The sequence below is a fragment of the Silurus aristotelis genome (genome assembly GCF_946808225.1).
Source record: "Silurus aristotelis genome assembly, chromosome: 1".
NCBI classification, from domain to species: Eukaryota; Metazoa; Chordata; class Actinopteri; order Siluriformes; family Siluridae; genus Silurus; species Silurus aristotelis.
Window position 1 is genome coordinate 31,674,335 of NC_139574.1, and position 15,000 is coordinate 31,689,334.

General features: G+C 38.2%; 1 protein-coding gene across 1 annotated transcript in view; it reads left to right on the forward strand.

The window, feature by feature from the left end:
• Window positions 1-3,067, forward strand: part of sbk3 (SH3 domain binding kinase family, member 3) — a 6,318-nt gene extending 3,251 nt beyond the window's left edge. The window contains exons 2-4 of the mRNA XM_083558837.1: window positions 159-303; window positions 1,382-1,584; window positions 2,078-3,067. Coding sequence (XP_083414963.1) covers window positions 159-303; window positions 1,382-1,584; window positions 2,078-2,848 — 1,119 coding nt within the window. The 3' untranslated portion in view covers window positions 2,849-3,067. The remainder of the gene's footprint in view (window positions 1-158; window positions 304-1,381; window positions 1,585-2,077) is intronic.
• The last annotated feature ends 11,933 nt before the right edge of the window (window positions 3,068-15,000 follow it).

Sequence of the window (15,000 nt, forward strand, 5' to 3'; positions counted from 1 at the left end):
ATATTACGCTGTAGCGAGCAAGTCAGACAGACCAGAAATCTTATATATGCATACACACATAGACTTCATGCTTATTTTACTTTTTCCATATTGACATTATCAGGCTAACAACTTTTGAGAACTGATACAGAGCATGTGGGGTGTTGCTTTGTTATCAGGACACTGCACGGGATCTGGACGAGTTGTGCTATCTAACAGCCCAGAGTATGACGTCGATGGTCACCGCCGAGCATTTTCACGTAATCAAGAAGCTCGGAGAGGGGTCGTACGGCAAAGTCATGCTGGCTGTGCACAAAAAGAGAGGTTGGTGATACAACACACCCCGCTGTAATCCATTACACCGTGGGGATTTGTCTAGGTCCAGTTACATCAAATGCCTTGCTTAAACAGGTTCGACTGACTGAATGGTGACAGGCAGTTATCTTTTAACGCTGCACCATTATGGATTAGTTTATCACTATAAATAAGACTCTTGGAAGCGGGTTGTGTTTTTTGTGGTGCTTTAATGTTAGTTTTGTGTGGCGCCATAGACACAACAACCCAGACTCAACAAAAATAAATGTCTGTGAAAGATTTCAGACATGAAAGTTTCTCATTTGAACTAATGGGTTTTGCTCTACCTGATCTATTAAGCTTCCTTCAGCTAAATATGCACATACTGGGATAAACCTGAGCAAAAGATCTGCTACACAAATGTAGTGTCACTAAACTACAGCTATTTTTCTCCTACATGTTTATTGTTTCTAGTATTTGATATATCTGCTATGCTGAAACAGTGTGTTTTAGAGAATACGACTAGCAACTAAAACCTCTCTTTTTTTCGTCAGCAAAATCAGCATACTCTTATTTCAGAATGGAACGATCCGGTTTCTTCATTGGTAATATTTTGGATATTTATATTGAAAAAAAGTTAGTAGCTTGAAAGCCGAAAATATTTGTATAAAAACTCTTTTCGACCCTTCACTTTCAGAACTGCATCTATACTTTTTTGTGTGTGCCTTGCTGAATTTTGCTGTTCAAACTTTTCAAGTTTAATACTGCATATCTGACTGTTTGGTCAGTCTTTGTCTATTCTCTTTGACACATCTGTTAGAGCTCTGCCAGGTCATGCGTGCTTTTAATACATTTTTGCCATTTTGCCTCATGTTTTGGATTGTTGCAGTTGTATTTCATTTAAACCCTGTGAGGTAATATCAACAGTAAATCCGATAGAATCCATCTTTCAGCCAAAATCCTTTTCTGCTTTTGTGTTTTGAAGATTAGCAGAAATCCTGTGCTGACTATTTTGAGCAGATTGAAGGTTACTGCTATTGTGTGTTTTTATAATGTTTTTCAGTGATGTATTTTTCACTGAATAATCTTTGCTCTCCATGCTTTCCAGGCACACCTATGGCACTAAAGTTCTTCCCTCGCTCCTCCACCACTCTCCACACCTTTCTGCGTGAATATAACCTCTCCCTCTCCTTCTGCACTCATCCATCACTTACACGTGCCTTGGGAATCTTTTTCTCCACGCCCTCCCACTATATCTTTGCCCAGCAGGCTGCTCTCTATGGAGATCTCTACGATGTCATTGTGTCAGATGTGAGTCTATTTACAGGTCTATTTATTTATATTAAAAAAACAAACATGAAGGCTAGTTGTGCGTAATTTAGACCCTGCTCAGACTCGGGTTGCATTTTGTTTTGCTTATTTGCAGATTCTCCTTAAGTATAGTGTAACACACGTGGAGATGATTTAGTCTTGTGAGGGTTTCAAGTATTGGGATATACCACATCTAATGTAACACATATAAAGTTCAAAATTGGACCAGTATAGTGATAATATTAAGATGAACAGCAGCGCTGAAAGGCCAGGACATACAGTACATATATTACGTGTGTTCTTACTCTACAGCAAAAACACCTGGTCCTGTCATCAGCCAACTGCTATCTAAGGGCACACCAGGCTATATAGGAGATTGAATCTGTAGGATTAATTCTCCTCTCTCTCTCTCTCTCTCTCTCTCTCTCTCTCTCTCTCTCTCTCTCTCTCTGTCTGTCTGTCTGTCTGTCTGTCTGTCTGTCTGTCTGTCTAGGTGGGGGTGAGTGAGGTGCAGGCTCAGAGTGTGATGTCCCAGTTAAGTGGTGCGGTGTCTTACTTGCACTCCCTGGGCTTTGTGCACCGCGACATTAAACCCGAAAACGTGTTCCTGTGTGCCCCGAACTGTCGCTGGGTCAAACTGGGGGACTTCGGTCTTGTACGTCTTCATGGCACAAAAGTGCGTGCTGTCTGGTATGAATCCCCTTTTTGCGTACCTGAGGTTGAACGGGTCAAGCACATTAAGAAGAAAACTGCAGACAAGCAGAAGAACGAGGAGAAAGAAGATCTCTGGATGCCAGTGGATCCTAGTTTGGATACCTGGGCTCTAGGGATTCTTACATACTGCCTGCTGACTAGTTGTTTTCCGTGGGAGGAGAGCACGTCAGATGACCCGGGTTACCGCCAATTCTGCACCTGGTTTAATGATGTTAAAGAGAAGGAGGAGAGGGGCATCGGACAGAACAGGCCCATGGACAGAAAGGAAAGAGGAACGGACAATAGGGAAGGGGAGGCAGAAGTGGGAATACCTTCTCAGTTTCAGTCTTTAAGCACCTTAGCTTTGACTTTGCTCAGAAGACTGCTGCACCCACTGCCCGAGCAGCGTGGCATGCCTGACGAGGTCCTCTCCTACCTCGGGGGACCATGGCTTTCGAAAACAGAGGAAGAAGAGAAGAGGAGACAACAAGAGGCACAGGAGGAAGCCAGGAAAATACTAGGTGGGGGAATAGAGGAAGACAAAGAGAGAGAGAGAAAAAGGGAGAGATAGGAAAAAGGGGATGCTTCTTTATACTGTTTATATTTTGGAATGTATAAAGTCATGTGTTTATACTATGATGTGACATCATGTGATGAAATCGGAATATATTTTCAGATGGTTTCTAAAAATTCACTGTTACTATTTACTAATTCAGATACTTTTACATATAATTTTACAAATGAACATGGTCTAAAATACATTGGATGCAATATATATATATATATACACACACACACACACACACACACACACACACTCACAGAGGAAAAAGTTGCACATTTAGTTGCATTTTAAAGCAGAAAAAAATTAGGATGAAAAAATACATATATTTTTATAAGACAGATCGAGTTTTGTAGTTAGTTTTGTACGTTATAGGATGTCCAATAAATTATCACCTCATGCATGAAATTGCACATGCTTTTTTATTAGTATTATAAGAAACTATTATATTACAACACAGCTAGAGTGGATACACATACTTTAATGCACTGGATAAACAATAAAAATATGACTATGGCAGGAAACATACTTAGCAGTCTGGAATACTGGTGTTAATAGTGAGGAATTTACAAGCTTGTTTAACATGCAAACTGACCCTCAAATGGTTTCTGCTGTAGATGCAACTGCTGCTGAGTGCTGCTAATATACGGTTACAACAAAAAGAAATTTTGTTTGTACTGATGGAATTTTTAAGCTACCTGAGAAATTAGAGATGGCTAGTATTTTATTTTATATATATATATATATAAGAAGAGATAAATTCGGAGATAAATGTAGAAAATTTTGAATAGGTACAAACATCTTAGCTTGTATCATGTATATAACAACTGTGTCTGTTATTAAATGTCTGATACATGGAGTGTAACTTTATTTACATATGTTTGATATGTCTAATAAATATTATAATATGAAATAAATATTATAATAAACAGGTTTTCATTATTTGCCATTGTGAAACATGATTCACCAACACTGGTGCGCCGCTCAAAATTCATATCCCTGTTAAAAAAAATAAGTCCATGGACACATGAAAGATAAAACCTGTCTGGGACAATGTGTCACAAAATGTTACTAAACACAGATACACAGCTATGGTGTCAGGTTAATATTGCTCAGGGACTTAGTGGCTCATTTTAGACATGTGAAACCAATTTCTCAATTCCTGGCCTCAATCCATCACATATACATATTCAATAAAAATTTCACAATTTCACATGAAGAAGGTAATGCTTTTATGCAGTCCATTACCAAAACTCTAGATTTCTTTTTTTTTTTCAGTTTATTTCTTTATTCTGCACTGGTTCTGAACCCGGCTCTTTTGGCACTGTCTCTTTCTATTGGCGCTGAAGTTCACTGTGAGGAGCACCGTGAGCCTCTTTGGAGTTGAGAAATAGTTCTTGAAATAGTAACAGCCCCATCTAACACTGTCTAACACATCAGCACCTCGTACTGTCCTGCTCTGCACTCCTTCACAGTGGTGCCACTACTCTTCTGCTTTTCCCTCTCACTCCCTCCTTCAGGTTTCATGCACTCATTTGCTTTATTTGTTCATTTCTCAAACCCAAACATATCGGCTCCAGCCTGAGCAAATCACAAATGTAAATCTTAGAGTTCAAAATCTCTCTCTACATCTCTCTCTCTCTACATCTCTCTCTACATCTCTCTCTCTCTCTCTCTCTCTCTCTCTACATCTCTCTCTCTCTCTCTCTCTCTCTCTCTACATCTCTCTCTCTCTCTCTCTCTCTCTCTCTCTCTCTCTCTCTCTCTCTCTCTCTCTCTCTCTCTCTCTCTCTCTCCCTCCCTCCCTCCCTCCCTCCCTCCCTCCCTCCCCCTGATAATAATGTTGTCAATGTGCCATCCAGCATTATACGAGCACTGGTAAGAAAATGATTAAGAGTGCAACACATACACTCCTCAAATAGCCTCCATTTGCTCATATATCATTGCTGTTTGAGGAAAAGCCATCCCTCATGTGAGCATAGCTTTTATATATTTGATGTTATTACCAATTCATTACACAATTTAGATAGAAACAGTAAACAATTGTTTAATAACTAGTGTAGCTTTATAGCAGGCAACTCACTCTAACCCATGTAAACTATATCTTCATGGAGCTGGCTTTTTTTCTATCTTACCTATGTAATGTTTTCTAATTTCTGTTGGCTATATTTCCTATAATATTTTATCAAAATAGTAGTCTATAGTCTATGTATTCTTTAGTAAGCAAGTAATGCATCTGGTGGTATTATACATGCACCATATACTGTATACACTTCTGGGGGAAAAATGGGCCAAGCCCAAAAAGTCAAAACATGAAGCTTTTAATGTGCTTACTGTAATAATAAAGAAAATGATCAGAAAATGATCAAGGATGAAACAAATGCACTCCTGAGACTCTCCTGTCTTACCTTTTGCTTATTGACTTTGCTGTCTACCTAGAAACAGGGAAGGGAAAGTCACTGATATAGTTTTCTGTACACAAAGTTACAACCATTCTAATGATTAAAATGTTTGGTCCAGAATTTAACTCACATCTGAGTTCACATAATATTTAAAATATATTCACCCCAACTGTATTACAGTTTTTTTCTCAGCTGCTTTGGAGCATTTCTCTAATCATCCTTAATATTTGCAGACCAGTGAGTGCATTCTCAAAACAATTTGTACAAACAGCACAAAACATTGGATTTCTTGCAAAAGCCTTCTCTGTCTGTATACACACTCCAATTAAAGGTTCACAAGATTCAGCTTTGACCTGTTTTAGAAAACTGGTTGATTATTTGATGATCTGATGTCGTTCATTCTCCTTCATTTGTGACATTCAAGATTTATCTACACAATTCATCAATTCAAGTCACATTTACAAATAAAAGTTTAATAAACATCTTAGATGACAAATTCTGACAACTGTATATACAGTGGAACCCGGTTATGTCGATGTCCTAGGGGGTTGCCAAAAAGCATCGAGATAACCGATGATCAAGATAAACGAAAATCAAAATGGCGGCAATATATTAACGTGCTAGAAATTTCTTTATGTACATGATGTGCGTTAATAAATGAGAATGTGCATGCATGTGTTTTTGGAGTTTTTTTTTTACACAACAGCATTGCTGCGATTTGTTTGATGAAGGCATGCTATAAAAATACATACAGTACATGTTTATCTGTCAGGAATCCACCTGCCACGCCCCCTTCGGCGCCCCCTTCGGCGTGGCAGGTGCTTTCTCGGCCGCTTTCTCTGAAGCTCCCGGCTTCAATCGCGCACATTTGGTGCTTGTTTATCATCATCACCAGCTCCTATCTAAACTTCCACACTCTCACCGTCCATTATTGGTGGTATATGTTGGTTCACGGCGGTCGTTGTTATCGCTTATGTGTATCCCGGTACGTGTCTTCCCACCGGCGTTAAATGCCAATTTTTTCCCCCCTTGTGCTCGAGATATCAGGGTTCGGCGACATAAAAAAAGTCGACATAACCGATAAAAAATGCTTAGAAAAAGCGAGAATTTGGCGGTTCCACTTCAAAAACGTCGACTTAATAGGGTTGTCGAGGTAACCGAGGGCGAGATAACCGGGTTCCACTGTATATATATAATATATATAATATATTTTGAGCAACATCACATAAACAACTGATAATGTTGGAAACAGTAGACACTTGTACACAATCAATTAAATGAATTTACCAAAGCATTCGCAATTTGATCAAAGCAACAAGAAATGTTGAACTAAATGATGTGGAGTTTGAACAAGTAGTTTTAAGAATTTCATATCTGATCTGACATACACTCTAAAGCAACTGAGAAAAACATTAAGCACCAACACCAACTCAAACAAAATTGCTTCGTCTTTTGTTAAAACTTAGATAGATAGATAGATAGATAGATAGATAGATAGATAGATAGATAGATAGATAGATAGATAGATAGATAGATAGATAGACAGACAGATAGATAGACAGACAGATAGATAGACAGACAGATAGATAGATAGTGTCAGGCTGCAGACGCGGAAGCAGATAAAGTCCAATCATGTTCTTTATTGAGGTGCAAAAAACAAAACACTCATACACCAATGAAAACAAAAGCAAACCCAGACATCCGCTCGTAACGAAGTATCCACTATGAGCGCGAATGTCAAACGCCTAATCCCAATGCAAGTAAAGCTTTCGGTAATGAGTACTTCAATAAGGAAATGGAGTTCGGAGAAATAGCCAGCGGTGAATCCCGGCGTTTGAGCAGCCACGCGATTTACCTGCATGACAATACAACGACCGACAGCCTGTGACTCAAGAACGTGAGTTTATGTAGTCTGATCTTTCATGAGCCACAGCTGTCGGTAATCTTGGGAAGCAGCGTGACTGCTATCGAGGGGGGCGTGGCAGGGTGAATCCCTGACAGCTACAGAGGGGGGCGTGGCAGGGTAAATCCCTGACAGCTACAGAGGGGGGCGTGGCAGGGTGAATCCCTGACAGATAGATAGATGTTTTGCACATGAATGAAAATGCAAAAGAATAAAACTAACCGGGAATTGGCTAGCGGCTAACGCGATCGCTATGGATTCTTTAGCATATTTCCAGCTTCAAGAATTTCTCTTAAATGGAGAAAATTCTGACAATAAAAAAAAATGAAGGATGGAAGGAATAAGAACATTTGTTAAAGTATTCTGAAATAAGTAGAACAGTTAAAAGGTTAAACACATACACACTTACATACACATCTGTATTAGCCAAATATAGTCTAACAAATTACATTTAGTTTTTCAATTTATTTAATTTTCTCTCACAGTTTAATTGATTACTCAATTAAATGAAAATAAAAAAGTGTATTGCATTAATTTATATCATACCAAAAATCTAGGTACGTATTGAACCCTGAATTTTGTGTACCGTTAACCCCCTAACCATCTTTGAGATCTCAAAACTCTGGACTTCTAGTAGCAAAGTCCACTAAAGGTGGTAGAGCATGCTTACATTTAGCTCCTAAACCTTGGAATAGTCTTCCTGACATTGTTTGGTGCTCAGACACACTCTCTTAAGTGTGTTAAGCCCAGATTAAAGACGTATCTTTTTAGCGAGTCCTACACATAACACACATCACATATCATAAACTTGTGCTCCAGTACATCTGATCAAATACACATAATCATGTATGCGTGTTAATATTATGAACAGCAACTAGATTAATTCCGCTCCACTGCTTTTCTTTTCAAAGAAGTAGATGCCGAGCCCGCAAACATCCTGAACCATCTAGAGACGTACCAGCGCCATTTGGATCCCACTTCATGTACTGTTTGGACATTAAACCTCTTCAAATGTTTAAAGGCTCTGGCAAGGGGAGTTGGTGTTGGATCTCAAATGTTAAGCTATTTAATGATTTGCTCAATAGCTCCTGGTTCCACAAAGTCAACTGACTATAATACTGTAGAAAGGACATCACTCATAATCTTACACTCTGGTACTGATAGTAGTTTCCACTCTCCGATGTTTTGTACTGTTTTAAGATTTATAATTATACTCTTGATATCACCCAAATGAGGATGGGTTCCACTTTCGAGTTCGGTATATTGTTATATTGGTATATACACTTTTGGTGTATTGAGCAAATACTTATTTTTCACTATAATTTGCAAATAAATTCTTTAAAAATCAGACAATGTGATTTTCGTTTTTTTTTTTCTCATTTTGTCTTTCATAGTTGAAGTGTACCTATGTTGAAAATTACAGGCCTCTCTCATCTTTTTAAGTTGGAGAACATGCACAATTGGTGGCTTACTGTATATATATATATATATATATATATATATATATATATATATATATATATATATATATATATATATATATATATATATATATATATATATACAGTACATACAGTGGGTTATGTACTGTAAAAGTTTTTAGTCAGCCACCAATTGTGCAAGTTCTCCCACTTAAAATGATGAGAGAGGCCTGTAATTTTTTTAACATAGGTACTGAGGAATTTTCATCATATATACGTATGTATATATATATATAGTACTGTATATCTGTATATCTATTATTTTTCTGTTCATATTTAAAAGTACATTTTACACACATTATTTGTTTACTTTAGAATTAATTCAATAAATAATTACTATTTTGTTACATTTCTAAACATAAGACAATGCATGCCTAATACATGCAATACAATCTATGATTTTATTTAAATAAAAATAACCAGATATCGCTATTACATGCAATGTGTGTGTCTGTATGTATATGTGTGTGTGTGTGTGTGTGTGTGTGTGTGTGTGTGTGTGTGTGTGTGTGTGTGTGTGTGTGTGTGTTAGACAGTAACAGTAAAAACATATGGGCCATTGAAGCGCACTTGCAAATCTTTTTTAATTAATTGAAGAATATAAATGAAAGATTTGCATTATGTTAGATTCTCTTCAGCCCTTCAGCACTAAACTCCAACCCAAAAGACAAAATGATGGATGTACCTTACAGATCTTACACAGAGCAAAAAATGCTGTACTCAGCTGCATGCTAGTACACAGCAGGTGGTCTAAATAGGAGTCTGGAGTCAACAGAAGGATAGAGTGACAGATGAATGAAGAAAAAGATATGGCTGATGATGCCAAGAGGTACCGAGAGGATGACTGGCTGAACGTAGCCAAGGAAAGTATACGTGATAAGCAGAACGCCCAAGACCCAGGAAAAAACAAAACAAAAGAAATAAAAGGATTCATCCATTTCACCTCTGCCTATATAATACCTCATAATGTTAACTGGGTGCATTTTTCATATCATATATTGTCATATACCATTGTCAAATTTTTGATCAGATGTAGATCAAGTATGGATAATGGATCTTGTGTGATATGACCTATTACCCGGAATTTTGCTGGAATTAACACATTTCCAAAGGATGCCTTTGGATATGGGAGCATGAGATTTTCCCTTCAATTGAACTAGGAGACCCAAAACTGTTCCAGGATTGCAATGCCCCTGAGGCAGTTCCAGGAAGACGTGGGTTTACATGGGTTGGAGTGGAAGAACTTAAGTGTCCTGCTATAAATCTCTAAATCTCAACTCTATTGAAAACCTTTGGCATAACCTCCTCTGAATGAACACAAATCCCACAAGTACGCTCCAAAATCTAGTGGAACATCTTCCCAGTAGAGTGGAAGTTATTATAACAGCAAATCTTTGTGTAGTATTGAGCAGTTATAGTGCATGAAGGAACAGTTGCTCTCTGGTGTTCAGTTGAATTCAACACACAGCTGTACAGTCACTATACTGTTCAACCTTCACTGACCTAAAACTACAAATTGAATTTTATGTGCTAATGCTTTTGGCAACTCATTGTGCTGCCATGCTACAGCGAGAAGCTGATAATCTCTCTTTAGGCAAGATCAAGTAGTATTATGATCACTGGCGGTCAGATCTCAGTGGGTGATTATTAAAGAAATCCAAAGATCTACACATGGCACCAGTTACACCTTAGATTTGGGACAATTAACACGGGCTAAATGTTTATTTAAATTGGTTATATTTAACTTTCCAGCCGAGCTGTTAACACAAACCTTTAGCTCGGAAAAATTGGGGGATCATTTAACCACTTATATTCATCTCTCTCATAACATCACTCTTTTACTATCAGTTCTTCCGTAGTTATTATATAACATGCTGTATAATATTCTAAATGCTACATAATATGTAAAGGCAACTACTAAATAATCAGATGAATATTACATACACAGATGATCTTGCATTGTTCTTGCCTTATATGGTCTTTTTTCCTGCTAATAACTTCAAAGTTCAAGGTTTAATGTTGTTTAATTGTCACATAATCAGTACAAATGTGATAAAACATAGTCAACAGTTATTTTTTCTTTACGTGTTCCCCAATGCAACAACATACAGAGAACATACTCACACATAATAAAATATATTTATAAAAAAAGAAACATTCCTGTGCAGTATATACAGAAACTATACAGTGTGTAAAAAGATTTTGTGTCTAGTCTCTCTCTGTGTGTGAGGTAGGAACATGCAGACTCCGGGAAATGTCCTTTTTCAATTACCGGGAATGCCTGAGGATAGAAACTCCTCCTGTGTTTCCCTTCATTAGTCCTTAGGATCTGGTCGATAGCTATTATGACTTTCATATTGAAAAATCAAGCTTGTGTTTTAAAAAAACACCATTAATTATTTACACATTCATTTCTTTACTTCGAACCTGCTAAGAGATACTGCACCATGAAATCGAAAATTGACTGAGTGAAACAGGTTTTCAGGGTCAACTAGTTTAGTTTCAATGTCTGCCTGTATGTTCATGGTTTCTACTTTCTTCGATCTGCTTATCTGCTCCTGTGCCGCTATTTCATTTGCTTAATTCAATTCAATTCAATTCATTTTTTATTTGTATAGAGCGTTTAACAATGAACATTGTCTCAAAGCAGCTTTACACAGATAATGTGGTGATAAAAATGAATATGTTTTTTATAAGCATAAGTTTGTCCCTGATGAGCAAGCCAGTGGTGACTGTGGCAAGGAAAAACTCTCTGAGATGGCATAAGGAAGAAACTTAACAGACTCAAGAGGGAACCCATCCTCATCTGGGTTGCACCGAATGTCCATTTATTACAGATAAACGATGCTGCGGGGTACAGTGATGGTGATCAGAAGCAAAATGAAGTCCTGAGTCAGTGTAGCAGACTGTTGACATTAACTACAGTCCAAAGTTCCCTTTCTTACTTCGGAATTTCATGAAACCCCCAAGGCGTTGATGAGAAACCGTCCCCAGCTGCACAGAGTGGCCTTCATTCGAAGAGGACACTATCCAGAGGCAGGCCTGGACGTAGCTTACTTCATGCTTAATGTTACTACACAGTTGCTTGTTAGCACATCTGAAGTAGCCTGTGAGTTTGTTGGCATAGAGAGCTGTTCAATTATCAAAGTTTTCAGTTATAGACACGGGGTTCCTATGTTTTTTCTTAGAAACCTCTTTCATCATTATTTACAACATATACCTTGGTGTTTCACTCGATGCCTTTTTTGTGGTTGTTTCCCAGAACAGTTAGAGAAATTTTAATTATCATGCCAAACTGGAAGTCCCCTCTGGATGTTTTTTTTTATCACTTTCACCTGTTACATGTTACCCCTGACTTGTTTGTCTATTTATACCTCCTGTGTTGACAAAGAATTGCATCAGTTACACTGAGTTCTTGACCTATGCACATGTCCAAGTCTTTATCAGTGATACTGTGATTTAATCAGTGTCTGGTGTGCTGGTAAATTAGCCCATTTATAATGTGCACTTATAACCTTCACTTCTTTTTCTCTCACACACACAAACATGTAACAGATGCAAATAAACAATTTGTTTGTCGATAATAATGTCGGTGAATTAAAGAACAAAGCACTATTGACTAGAGATGAAATGGATGCCCATATACAATATGTGTGCAATAAAAGCAGGTCAAAAACAGGTAGATGTGTTGGGTTGTTCCACTAAAACCATAACCAGCCATTTACCCATAGTTTATGTGAATCTTCCTATAAAATATATTTAAATTATGTAGCATTACAGTACTTCTTCACTGGAACCAAGAGGCCCAAACACTGTTCTGGCATGACAATGCATCTGTGTGCAACAGGAGGATCATTAAGACATCATGTGTTAAGGTTGAAGTGGAAAATTTTGATTGTCCTCACAGAGAACAGAGCCATGACCTCAACCCCAGTGAACACCTTTGGGATGAAGTGGAATGCCAATTGTGCACCAGGGGCTTGACCTCACTGATTCTCGGGTGTCTGAAAAAATCCCTACAGCCATGTTGTAGAGTCTATTGGAAAGCCTTCCCAGAAGAGTGGAGGAGGTTATTATGACAGTAAAAGGGGAACAAATTATGGAATGGCATCTTCCCCATGCGCACATGACCAGTGGTAGACAGTAACGAAGTAAATGTAGTTTTCTCGCATATCTTTACTTTACTCACATGTTTCCTTTTTGGGAGACTTTTACTTTAAATTCACTACATTTCAAAATCTTTTAACTCAACTTTCTTTCGGCTTCTTCCATCAGGGGTTGCCACATGTTTTTACGCTGGATGCCCTTCCTAACGCAACCCTCCCCATTTTTCCGGGCTTGGGACCGGCACTAAGGCTTGTGCAACGCTAATAGCTGTGGTTGGTTCCCTGACCGGGGATCGAACCCGGGCCGTACATTTCATAAAATCAGTCATTCCTTTTTATTTATGAGTGGATAAAAACTTAACTGGTCAGGCAGGCACCAATCAGGGTAGAGCACACTCTCTGTTTTAAACTTGATCTGACTGCTGCTCGGCAGTGGCGGATTTGAGCATAGGCGTCATGGGCAGTGGCCCAGGGCGACAGCGGCCCAGGGCAGCATCTTCCCGGGGGCGGCACGGAGCATCAAGGAAAAACAAAAATCTATTGTTTTTATTTTTACCGCTCATTTGCAGGGTCACGTCAAATATATCATGTCACAGTCAATGAACCTGGTCGGAACTGAGAGTTGTGTGTCCACCACTTGAAGAAGTTTCCTTATTTATACACTCAGAAAGAAGAGGCAGGGGTTTGGTAACGTCACCTCAGCCTTCAGGGTTTCCAGTGGAAGAACTGACAAGACCTGGAGTGACGTCATGTCAGAAAGGAGAGCTGAATCCAAATTACAATTATAAATGATAAAAAAGGTTTAAACCCTTAAAAAACCTAATTCAGAAAAAAAGAGGAAAGAAATAAAGGGGAAATGTGCAAAAGATCATCTTGTTAACTTATAAGCAAAGAGCTACAATATTTATTTTAGCTTGCATAACATTATAATTTATAGTATGTAGTTGATCACAAAAAAAACACCTCTCCTTGGATTTGCCCACTTCCTTCTGCCTGCCTCTGGATGGTGTTCTCTTCAATTGAAGTTCACTCTGTGCAGCTGCCGATGATTTTACATCAACGGCCTGGAGATCCATACAATTACAGAGTAGCACAGGAGTTTTGAGGATGGATTTGGACTCTACTTAATCTCAACAGTCTGCTACACTGATTTATGACTACAGGTTAAATTTGATCATCACTGCACACCTCAACAACATTTAACTGTAATGACTAGACATTCTGTGTCACCCAGATGATGATGGGTTCCCTCTTGAGTCTGCGTTCTTCCTTATGCCATCTTAGGGAGTTTTTCACTGCCACAGTTACCACCGGCTCGCTCATTAGGGACAAACATACACTTATATAGAACAATCTTATTCATCCTTTATTACCTCATTATCTGTATGAAGCTGATTTGAGACAATGTCCATTGTTAAAAGCGCTATACTAAGGGTCACTGACCTTTTTGAAACTGAGAGCTACTTCTTGGGTACCGATTAATGTGAATGTCTACCAGTTTGATACACACAGTTTTCAGTTTGATTTGAAATGACAAATGTTCTAAATTTACCTTTTATTATATGTTGTTTTTAATAATTAATGATATTCATCTATGTGAATACACTGATCATGTTAATGATTTCTTAATAAATCATATAACTTGTATACATAAGTACATTTGAAGGCAAATACTTTTGTACTTTTACTCAAGTGTAATTTAAAAAGAATGGGCCATTTCTGCTGCTTCGTGATTGTCATTCCGCTTTGTTTAAATACGCCATTTACAAGAAACAAGAACAAGAAAAAAAAGTGAACCGTTAAAGAGAGGTTAGGTATGTGCTCCTCTCAGGCCTCGAGAAGCAGCTTCACAGGTGCTGGGGAAAAAAATATGGCTGTTCCTAATAAACAACACTGGAGATAATCCAGTGTTTACAACCTGGAATGTAGCCCTTGTGTGTGCTTTATCAGAAGCCTGACACCCCACCATTCCTGCAATACCTGAGTAGAACAACAACAACAACAACAACAATAACAAAAGCAGCTTGGACATGCTACACTGTGCTTGGTGCTAGGTATTGCTGAATTTATCTGTCGGTGTGTTGTAGGGTCTGTGCGCTAGTGCTGCTCCGTGCAGTAAAAACAAGCTGTGGGAAGAACAAGCAAAATGCCACTTGTGTCTGGGTTTTTATGGGCTGTGCAGATCATGTTTCAATACTAAATTGGGTCAACTAATAATACCACAGTGATTAAAGGTTAACTTAAAATCTAAACTTTCTTATAATTTATG